Source organism: Botryllus schlosseri, chromosome 1, assembly GCF_051294905.1.
Source record: "Botryllus schlosseri isolate E-star chromosome 1, Bs_hap1, whole genome shotgun sequence".
Taxonomy (NCBI): domain Eukaryota; kingdom Metazoa; phylum Chordata; class Ascidiacea; order Stolidobranchia; family Styelidae; genus Botryllus; species Botryllus schlosseri.
In genome coordinates, this window is record NC_137236.1 from 28,508,933 (window position 1) to 28,519,788 (window position 10,856).

Here is a 10,856-nt window from a genome sequence, read left to right on the forward strand (position 1 = left end):
AGTCTGGAAACATTGGTTGTTTTCTGCAATTAGTTTAGCGTGACAGAAGGGTTTCTTGCATATAATAACGCAGTAATTGAATGTGAAGTGGAGTGTGTCATTACTACCAATTCTAATCTGGGTCAGAACATCCTGCCCCATCATTTTGTTGATGTGACATGCCAAGTTACTGTATTTAACTGTTTGCTCCAAAATATAAGAAAACAACCGATATACCGATAGTGTTATCTCCAAGACTCCAACATACTTGACCTTCCTATGTTCCTTTCCAATCTAGGATTCTATGCACTGTTGCTGAATATCCATGTCATTGTCATCTTGATTTCCAGTTCTTATTATATTCATTGCAAGATGCCCAATAAGAAGCCACCGAAAAACGCTTTTAGCTTTTATCTGGACGACGCGATGTCAAAATTGCGTAGACAAGGCAAGGTGATCAATTCGAAGCAGGACGCCGTGCCTTTCGCGCATGGAGAATGGCAGTCGATGTCGGAAGAGGAGAAGGCGCCGTACAAGGAGAAAGCTGCAGATTGGAAGATGAGAGTCCGGGGCACTGTTCGGCGGGGTCGACTGGATTGCTCAGGTTGATAGTACTCTCTTATTTGAGTTTTATGTGCTTGGTCCCAGGGCTGTAATGACTCGAGTCGTTATTTTTTGTTGGCTCTAGCGGTTATCTTCAAAATGGAAAACGACTCGACTCGAGTCAATTTGTGTATTGACTCCACTTGAACTCGAGTCATGATCATGACTCGACCAATTCATATAGCTCAGCACTTACTATATGACTTATTGGCCGATAATTGAAAAATGGGCCCACAACCTGTCTTTTTTCTCTTATTATAAACCTGTTTGGGATGAGAAAAATTTTCAGCTTTTACAAATTAGATAAGAATTGAAATTATAGCTACACAGCATTTTCCAAACTAGCATTATAGCTATAGATAGATTCTTTTTTGACCTTGTGTATGTAAATTAGATGTTTTACCACATAATGTTGCAGATGTACTTCTATCTTCATTTCTGGTTGGAACTGTATGTCCTTACAAAGTAGTTTATCCTGAAAAAACTTATTCGACCTGAACACTGACAAATTTTTACATGAAAAAACTTGATTTTAACGAAATCTAGAACTCTGAAAAATTCTATAAGTTACATCGTGCAGTATGGTGGAAATGATCAAAAAATTTTGCAGTACAACTAAAGATACTTCCTACATTCTCTGTTGGAAAAGTGTCTATTCTTACTAAGTGAGTAAGTGCCAAGAATGTACAAGTACACTTGTACAAGTAAGAGTGTTGCTTCATTCTGACAATGTTCTCTACATCACGGTTTTACGTCATGCGCTTCTTGATGTAAGAACCAATATGCCAACGCAGTCTTGCTTTGAACAGAACAGTAACGATATTGTGTTACGTTGAAGTTGAGCATAACACCATGTCGACCCATTTGTTTCATTTGACCGTTTATCATTCGCGATGAGCTGGCAGCGGGTCGTCTACAACGGTAGGCCTATAAAGTAGGCTACAAACTGTAAAATGAGAAATGATACAAGCATACTTCGTCTTTTATACATATCGTTTACTTTTATATTTTATTGCCTTTTATGTACAGCGCCCTAGTGTAGTAATGATATATTGTTATATTCGGCGCTCTATAAATTATTATATTATTATTATTATTATTATATGTGGGTTGCAAAAAAATTTGTACTTTGCAAACTATCTTGACAATTTTTTGACCTAACGCTACAATTTTGACTTATTTTGACATGTCAAAAAATGGCCCTACTCATAACCATGAACATGGCAAATGTCTGTACAGAAAGCTTATGTCGTTTTGCACAATAGAGTTCTCTAGCGGTATTTTCAGGAAAACCAGAAATCAGGTTGGAATTGAAATTAGAGCATAGAGTCATTTCACAAATTAGGTTTGAATTGGATTTCCAGCATCTTCCTCTGATTAGTCTAATCAGATGACTAGAATTATCTAGTTGTTTTAGTCCAGTTCTGATGTCGATCCCCATTTCCAGGGCGCCGTATCGATGATCGGATTGACATGGACGCTCGAATAGCGGAAGAAAGAAAAAAGCAAAAGCGTACTCTGCTCGAGCGCTGGCGTGCGATGCGTACCGACGAGGTCTTGCGCGAAAACTTTTACGTCTTCTCTTTCCAATCCTACTTTGAATTCCCCGACGAGGAAGGCTTTCAGCCTTGCGAGCTAGCCGTGGTCGAGTATTCTCTACGTGACGGCATCCAGCGTCAGTTTCACGCTATGATCAATCCAGGACGCGTTGTGTTAGGGCTGGGTGCGGAAGCTAAGCTGTGGAGCGAACGCACTCATAAGATACCCACTGTCGGATTCGAATTAGGCAGAACTGATCACGACGTGTTGTGGCGTGAAGTGTTAGAATTTGTGAACCCGCGCGGGGATGCTTGTTTTCCGCCTTTATACACTAGGATTTCAGAAGAAGTGAAAAACACCAGATGTCTCGAATACTTAGCGCGTCTTGCCGGGCAAGCGAACCGTCTGTCTAAAGTTTACCAGTTTGAGAATCTGGCGCACGCCTTGTACGATTACGCAAGATTACAGATACCATCTCTTAACCTGATAAAAGAAGGGTGTGGGTCTTCGTTGTACGATTACGAACGTGACACAAAGTGCGACTACCACGACGAGATCGAGTGTCTGTTTTGCGCCGTGCTGACGGTGAAGAAGTGTTGTTTCTGGATGAGCGATGCTTTCATGAAGGTTTTCGGGATTGAGATTACGGAAAGACACTTGCCTGTCAGGCAGCTGCCGCAGTATGACATTGTCGACCCAGAAGACATGGTGGTTCAGAGACAGACCAGCCGTAGTAAATTCTTGGGTGCTAGCTCGTTGCCCGCGTACGACCCGAATTTACCGAGGAATCTGCAACCTAGAGAGTCTTTTAGGGATGCGTTCAAGAGCAATACTCCGAGAGCAGATGATGAGGAGGATAATATATTTGCGTCTCGCGATATTAGATACAGGCGTAACAAGAAAGCGTCCGCAGGCCGCGGCATGGCGATATCCTTTCATCCTACCGCGGATTTTTCGCAGTCCGAGACCGTGTCCGTGGCGGATACGGTGGACGATGTGGCGTCTGCCATTTTGGAAGATGACATGCAGACTTTGATCCTTGCTGATGAAGAGATATCGGAAGCCACCAGCTGCGCCACCAACAGTCGTTTGCCTCGTAAAGCCGGGCGATACTTGCAAGCTTTCGCAGCTGGACAAGTCCGCGGGGCTGGAGAATCGAAACCCTTCAACGGAGTAGGGTCGGAAAAACTAAGCCTGATCGGCGATAAAGAATTGTCTACGTTGCCTGATGACTCTGTTACGAAATGCGAGTCAAACGGTACTGTGAAGGCTGCGTTTGATTTGACGCAGAAAGTCGAGAGAGCCTGGGACGTATCTGGCAGCGGTATATGTGTGGGTAGGGGTAGAGGTTTGGTATCGGACCATAGCAGCGTTGTTTACCGCAGCGATTCTGATTGAAGGCACTGTGAGCGATTGTATTGTACGCAAATCTGCTTTTCACGAGTTTCATCGTTCTTTTAATGAATTTGTGCCTTTATTTCTTTGCTCGATTGTATAGACTGGTGAAACAATAACTGTGGCTCGATAAATGTGTTCGCTGTGTGGTACATTCTGATGTCTTCGTAAATCATATGCTAGGGCCGATCCTTGTTTGTGCATGCTGATCTGCTTTTGTAAAGTTTCGTTGTTGCCTATTCAATGTGTTCGTACTCGATTTCATCGACCGTTGGAACTGGCGAGACAAAGAGTTCAATTCAATAACGCATTCCTTTTGCAGAAGATTCTGACTTTGCCTGCCTGTGCTTTAGTGAGGTTTCAATAATGTCCATTTAATGTATTTGTATTTAATCGCATCCACTGTTGGAACTGGTGAGGCGCACACTTCAGTTCAATAATGCGTTCATTATGTAGTAGATTCTGACTACACGGGTTAGTTCATATACTGTGTATGTGCGTGGCGTGCAAATGTGTGTGTTGTGTATTTAATGTATCTGTACTTGATTACATCCACTGTTGGAACTGGTGAGATGATAGCTACGGTTCCATAATGCGTCCGTTTTGTGGTGGATTCTGACTTGTGTGTCTACCTGTGTTAATTTATGTTCTCCTATCTGTACTCTTGATATTTTTGTCCAATACTGACTTGCTGCTAATGTTCTTGTTGGGTAACCGAGTTTTCTTTGACGAGGTGAATTTGTATGGCGCATTCTTTGGTTTCTTTGTGACGTTGTACGCTGTTCTGTTTCTGTGAAGTATAACTGCTTTGTGTGTACGACAAGCTGCTTGTGTGGTCTCCATTGTAGTATATGTGATGTTGGGGAGCGAGACAGAAAGTCGTTCGGTTTCAACCAGAGGTGTCCAATTTTTCAACATTGAAAGGGAACACTGCTGGTAGCCGTGCAGGAGGGTTTTGCAGGTACCTACAAAGCTTTGGCGGGTGAGAAACAGGGTTTTCTGGTTGTGTAGGATCAGTGGTGGCCTTACGAGCTGGGCGAGACTAACCGGGGGCCCCCTATAAGTATCTAACTGTAACTTCTGGGGGGCTCCGCCCCCAGACCCCCCTTTTCCGCGGTAAGGTTTGGCCAGGCCCTGGATTCGGCTATGTACATTATTGCTTGTGTCTAAGGATAGACTACATCAAGACTAAGTAATTCTACTGCATGCAGAGACGTGCTGATCATCGGGATACGGGACTTTTCTAACAAATACAGAGATTTGATGATGATTGACACATCCGTACGGAATCATATTCTTGCTTGGTACACGGATTTCCATGTTTATTCGTTATTATCCTTAAAAAAGCGCATAATCCGAATAGGGGGGCCTTCGACCAGGGGGCCCCGGGCGACCGCCCACCCCAAGAGCCACCACTGTGTAGGATGGTGCAGCACACTTGCACAGCATGACTGTGGAGTACATTGAAGGCCCTGGCAGGTAGAGTACTCACTGAGGATTGTAAGGCCTACGGTAGAGTATTGCGTATCCAATTCTGTATCCGGTTCGACTCCAGAAATACAGTTTTTCTTTCACACTTTACGTTGGTTGACTGAAAAGAAGGTGTAGAGGACGAATTCCCAAAAAGGAGGACGTATGGTAATTGGTAACCTTAAACAATATCCTACACAACATTGAGCATCCATTTGCCCATGTCGTCGAAATCTTTCCACTTCGCCAATGCACTGAAGTTTGCTATTAGCTAGGCTTACCATGCGTCCTCTTACTTGAAAGTGTCCTCGGAGGACGCCCTTTTGTCCCCTTTAATGAGAATTTTGGTCATATTTGTTGCAAAATGCGGCTGCGATGCCGTAAATCAGCACCGAAGGGACGCTCCGGCGGGTATTTCGGGAGCTGAGTGGAGAGTTTTTTTTAGTCAACCGACCACAAACTCGGAAAAATTTACCATTTTTTGAGAATTCTCCGGTTTTGCAAATATAAAAATTCTGAAAAAGTGTCCTTTTTCAGATTTCCAAAATATGGTAACCCTATTATTAGCCTAAGGATTTTTCGAAATAGTGGTGCAATACTGAAGCCAGCCGAGTCCAAGTTCATACAAAATATTACAGTGAACAACAGGAAGGCATTTTCATGCACTAGAAATTTAGAATCCTGCCCGGATCCAACTGTCGGGCAAAAATCCGAATCCTGTCCGGTTAGAATCCAAAATTCTGATCCTGTACATCTGTAGCATACGGTGAACTCGATTACAGGCAGATTTGCTAATTCTCAAGACCTCATGGAATGGCTGCACGGTCAAAGTTTGGTTTGTAAGTCAGCAGCGTTTGGCTGAAGGCAATTTGACAGTGATTTTCGACCGGCTTGCCGAGCATCAAATTTGATAACACGGGTATCAATGGAAAGCTACCGCTGTAGCCTACTGATTACGAAAATATCAATTTTATTTCGCTCGTAGCCCTGGAACCCCCACATTCAGCCTCGAACTCGTCATTGTTATGGAGAGTGGCATAGTGACGAAACAACTCTCTGGCAAAACGAGAGCGTAGCTCAGGAGCAAATGAGTGGCTGCGCGACGAGAGTGAGTACTCACTTGGCGTCGCGGCAATGAAATCGCAGTATTACTTCTGGTGCAAAAGGTCTCCGTCTCCAGCATTCAGAGAAATCCGAATGATGATTGAAAAATAATAAACCAAATTCCAACGTCACCGTTTAGTTAAATTACCTATATTCCATATAAGGGCTAGGCCTAGGCCTGGTAACAGAGCATTCCTGCGAAAAAAAAAACAAAGGTAAAGATTTGGTGGTAATTAACATTTTGGAATCATTTGACTGGTCTGGCCCGCAAGCTGGAGTCCTACACAACAAGTGGGCTAAACCAATCGATATCATAATAATCTGGCATATCGAGAAGCTAAAGTCTATACCAGGGGTCACCAACACGCGGGCCGCATGTGTCCCATGAGGTCATATTTTGCGGCCCCCGACTTGATTTCAGATTTCCAAAGAAGGCTAAGATAACATTTGGAAATGCTAAAATTGACTACAGTTTCAACAGATTGTTGTTTGTTGTTGTTGTTTCAAAATATGCTGTTCTCCTGTGCCCAAAATCACTATTCGTTACTAGCTAAAACAGCTTTGGCGATGGCAACAGCATTCCATCGAGGGAGTGTCAGCTTATATGAATGAGCAATTGCCGTGACGTGCAATGGACCCAAACACTACCAAGACCGAGACGCAAAGAAAACGGCTTAAGGCAGTGGTTCTCAAACTGGAGCCCCCCCCCCCCTTATGAGGGTGTGAAAGCATCTGGAGGGGGCGCGGAGCTGCGGTCAACTTAAAATTTGTTTGCGCGCCGCGTGGTTTACCTTGAATTCATAGTTATTGCCCTGTGTAGGCCTACAGTCCGGAATTGATATTATAGAATTCTCTCATCAACAGTGATAACGTTCCATGCCATAAAACTATCCGTTGGGACTGCTAGCATTCTGGTTCCATTTTTCGATATGACGATAAAGGGGCGCGAAAATGTTCAGTATCATAAAGGGGGGGGGGGGGTTTAAAAAATTTGAGAATCACTAGCTTGAGGCTTTAACCCAGAAGATCAAGCTTTACCTGGAGATGGTATTTTATCTAGTGACGTATCTCGCTAGCCCTAATATCGATTCCTCAATCCTTAGTCGCTGAAAAGCGTTTCCAGGTATCGTGCACACTCCACAGCTCAGAGTTCCAAATAAAATGAAGAAATTGATGATAATGATTTTTGTTGTATTTGTATTCCTTTAATATAAATATTACTTTGTTTGTGATCAGTATGCCCATCACCTATACATGAGGTGGCACAGCGTTGTACTGACGTAGAGTTTTAAAACGTGGTTGCCTATTTTATATCGATATTGAATACATGCGGCCCGTGGCCACCATTGAAAAGTGGCCCGCGACCTATTTTGAGTTGGCGACCCCTGGCGTATACCGTTGTGGGACACGAAATCGCGCAAGCGCGACGAAAATTTTCAATTGAATAAATCTCACAGAAACGACCAGCGAAATAGTTTTGGGCCTCTTCGACCCCTCCCAATTGGGGATTTAGGGTGCGAAGATTACGACCTTGGTAGATCGCATAACGCTCGTGCTCATTATGGCCGACCGTCATTGTTCCACTCACGTCCCGAAATCCAATGATCTAATCCCCTCATCCACTGTGTGATTGTGGTTTTAGTTCCACGATGGTATGGTTAGAATACATCCACTCCGGCCCAGCTTCAAACAATTTAGTGAATGGGTTACTACAGAGAAATGGAGGGAATATTTTTAATATGCAAGCTGTATATACATTGTACAAAGTACAGTGTACGCACATAGTTATGTCTTGTACCAACTGAACTAGCTATGTAAAAAGATTCAATCCAATGATACAATCAATTCATATGACTCTTACATTATGTACAATGATTTCGAGGATGGACGTTTCAAACCGACTACCAAGATTGATGTGCTGCGCTAAATCTTCTAACCACATTACGATTCGTTGCGGTGTTGCCCTATACTTTCATTGGAAGTTGATAAAATTGATAATGATTTGCAATTAAGGGTATTTTTATGTTACAATAATACGACCTGCCAATGTACAGTAAATTCACATTAAATACACTTCATTCCGAGCTTAGTACACACCCTTTTCCATGGCATATATAGGCCTTGGATCTTGTGTTTCGAAGTGCAATCGCGTCGCAGAGAAACGTTGCGCTGTTAATAATTTCTATAGGCGCTTCGGTAGAAGCGAGCACACACATTACCAGCCTTTTCTTGACTTGTAGCGGTAGAACTGGGTCTACAGAATATATTAGGTAGGTCCCTACGAATTTTCGCGCATTGTCATTCAACTTATATAAAGATCTTTCCGTCCAGCTCAGTGGTTCCCAACCTTTTTCGACTCATCGCCGCCTTTTCAAGCGCAACGCCGATCATCGCCCCCCCCCCCAAATTTTGCGAACCGAAAAATCGGTATACAATCTGTAATCATCGGCGGGTTGACTAAAAAAAGGTCATTCCGACGACTTGAATCCATCGCAATATAGCCGTTTTAACGCGTCATCGCCCCCCTATCGCCCCCTTCGCTATTTTCGCCCCCTTTGTCCATTTTCGCCCCCTATCGCTCCCTTCTTCATTTCCACCCCCTAGGCCGCCAAATCGCCCCCTGGAGGACGATATCGCCCACGTTGGAAACCACTGGTCCAGTTGTTACTCAACCTTCGGACATCCCAAAACTATAGTAGACGTATAGGCAGGACCGAAACAGTACGTCGCCAGCCCTCCAAAAATACTTTGGTCTTGGGACCCCGTAGGGTGATGTACCACCTTCTGGGGGGGGGGGCTTCGACCCAATACATATGATTCGTGATTGAATCGGTCAATATAATCGTGAATTCCATATATTGACAACGATTTTTATCCTCTCTCAGCTCACGTAATCAGATTCATCGGTGAAGGTAGCTGCGTGGGGTGTCTTTGAAAATGCAGGGCCCGTAAATATAATAGCCTAATTATTAATATTCGGGCGGACCCGTTGGTATATAATGACTTCGTTGTATGATGGTTTCCTGTCTGCTATGTCAGAAGATTGAAATCACCCAAACGTACTAAACTAAAAGACGCACAAGAATGGAAATGGGTATTTCTGCACTGTCAAATATAATTGTTCTATGCAGAGCGGCACTTGTCTTGTGAGGTTCATATTGGCAGGACAGTAACTTTCTGCGCCAGCCATTCAGGCGCCTGCCGCCTATGGACAACAAAACATATATGTATGTATATATGTCGAAGTTTTCGGTAAGCATAAGGGCAGTCCTTTTCGGCCAAAGTTTTCTCGCTGTCGATCGTTTTGGCAGACTTCTCGAAGTCGCATGTTACATGGCCTAAAACTTCAGATATCTTGGTGCGTCGTAGCGCGGTGATGGCCGACGACGAAATGCCAATTTCTATAAATCGTGCGTGCTTTTTCTTGGGGAAGAGTGCGCAATAATTAAGATACTTGACACCATTAAATCGCGCACGGCGCGAATTTTTTTTTTAAGTTGAATAAATTTTCTGAAGAATACTCTATAATCAATGTTATTTCACGAAATAATTTTGGGCCCCCTTCGAGCTCGCCCCCCAAATTGGGGGTGTGGTAGTTACGTTACTGCGTTTAGGAATGTTGAGTCTGAAAATTACTGCATTACGTTTGAACGAGAGGTCGACCGATTATCGACCTGACCGGTATAAGTGGCGAGCTGCAACACCGATGGGTTGCTGGTTCGAGTCGACATCGTTGGGATTTTACCAAGTCGACTCCCGAAAATCCCACTCCAACATAATCTTGTTGTGTTGACTAAAAACAAGGTCATTTTCTGGATCGACTCCGACAATATCCACTCCAAGGTCAGCATTTTTAGTGACCCTTGCCGTCTAAATCCTGTGTCCAAATTAATATGGGTTTTTAACATGCAACTTTTACTTTAGTTGCGTTCTGGAGAATCCTCGCCGGATAAAGCGGCTATCTAGGTTATTCGGTGTCTGAATTAGGCGTATTCGACGGTACCTGCAAGAATTCCTAATTAAAAACAATCAAGGGACGAATCTAAGATATCCGGATCGAGTCATTACTCAGCTTGGATTGTTCCCACCCATTCGATAACTCGGAATGTTGGGTAGCGAGATAGCCATAGCGTAGTGGTAAAATCCACAGCCACGACATCAATGGGTCGTTCGTTCGAGTCCAGCATTCCCACCTAAGTGTTAGAGGTTTATCTAGGCTCCTCGTCACCATCTCATCCGCGTTAGCGCGGTGCCTTACAAAAAGCCTAGAAGTAGGCCAAGCTACAACTCGGCAGATACGGAATCAAAAATAAGGAGTATCAGTCTCGCGTAAAAATGACCATAGTAGTCGACAAACACCAGGAATACCACAAAACAACAACTCGAAATGTTGTGCGCTAGATCGGATCAACAAGTTATCTGGTTCGTCTCACATGCAGGACTCTGGAAATGGCCGAGTTCCGATCTGAAAACCTACAAAAAAATGTCTTATAAGCAATACGAAAACTGTAGATCATACAGTACGTGGTCATGTTCAGGTTATATATATATATATATATATATATGGAATATTGCAATAAAACAAATATGATAATTTTTCTATGTATTATTATGACTAATCCAACTGTAGGACTTGATAATTTTTACTTTTAAAATGAGCGCTGAAAGTCGTGCTTATCAGGGCTTTGGAGTCGGAGTTGGAGTTTGGCTAAGTTTTGCTTAATGGAGTCGGAGTCGTGGAAAAAATACTGACTGGTGTGGAAATT

General features: G+C 43.4%; 1 protein-coding gene across 1 annotated transcript; it reads left to right on the top strand.

Annotated features, from left to right (window-relative positions):
- The first annotated feature begins 297 nt into the window (after nucleotides 1–297).
- On the top strand, nucleotides 298–4,339 carry LOC145434947 (protein maelstrom homolog). The gene is made up of 2 exons (XM_080312177.1): nucleotides 298–583; nucleotides 2,030–4,339. Exons 1-2 carry the CDS (start codon nucleotides 352–354, stop codon nucleotides 3,517–3,519), a joined length of 1,722 nt encoding a protein of 573 aa, XP_080168303.1. The 5' UTR covers nucleotides 298–351; the 3' UTR covers nucleotides 3,520–4,339.
- The last annotated feature ends 6,517 nt before the right edge of the window (nucleotides 4,340–10,856 follow it).

Bases quoted from the DNA above. Each gene is read 5' to 3' on its own strand.
- LOC145434947 (XM_080312177.1), top strand. From the start codon at position 352: ATGCCCAATAAGAAGCCACCGAAAAACGCTTTTAGCTTTTATCTGGAC. The intron at 584-2,029 runs GTTGATAGTACT...CCCCATTTCCAG, and splicing joins GGGTCGACTGGATTGCTCAG to GGCGCCGTATCGATGATCGG.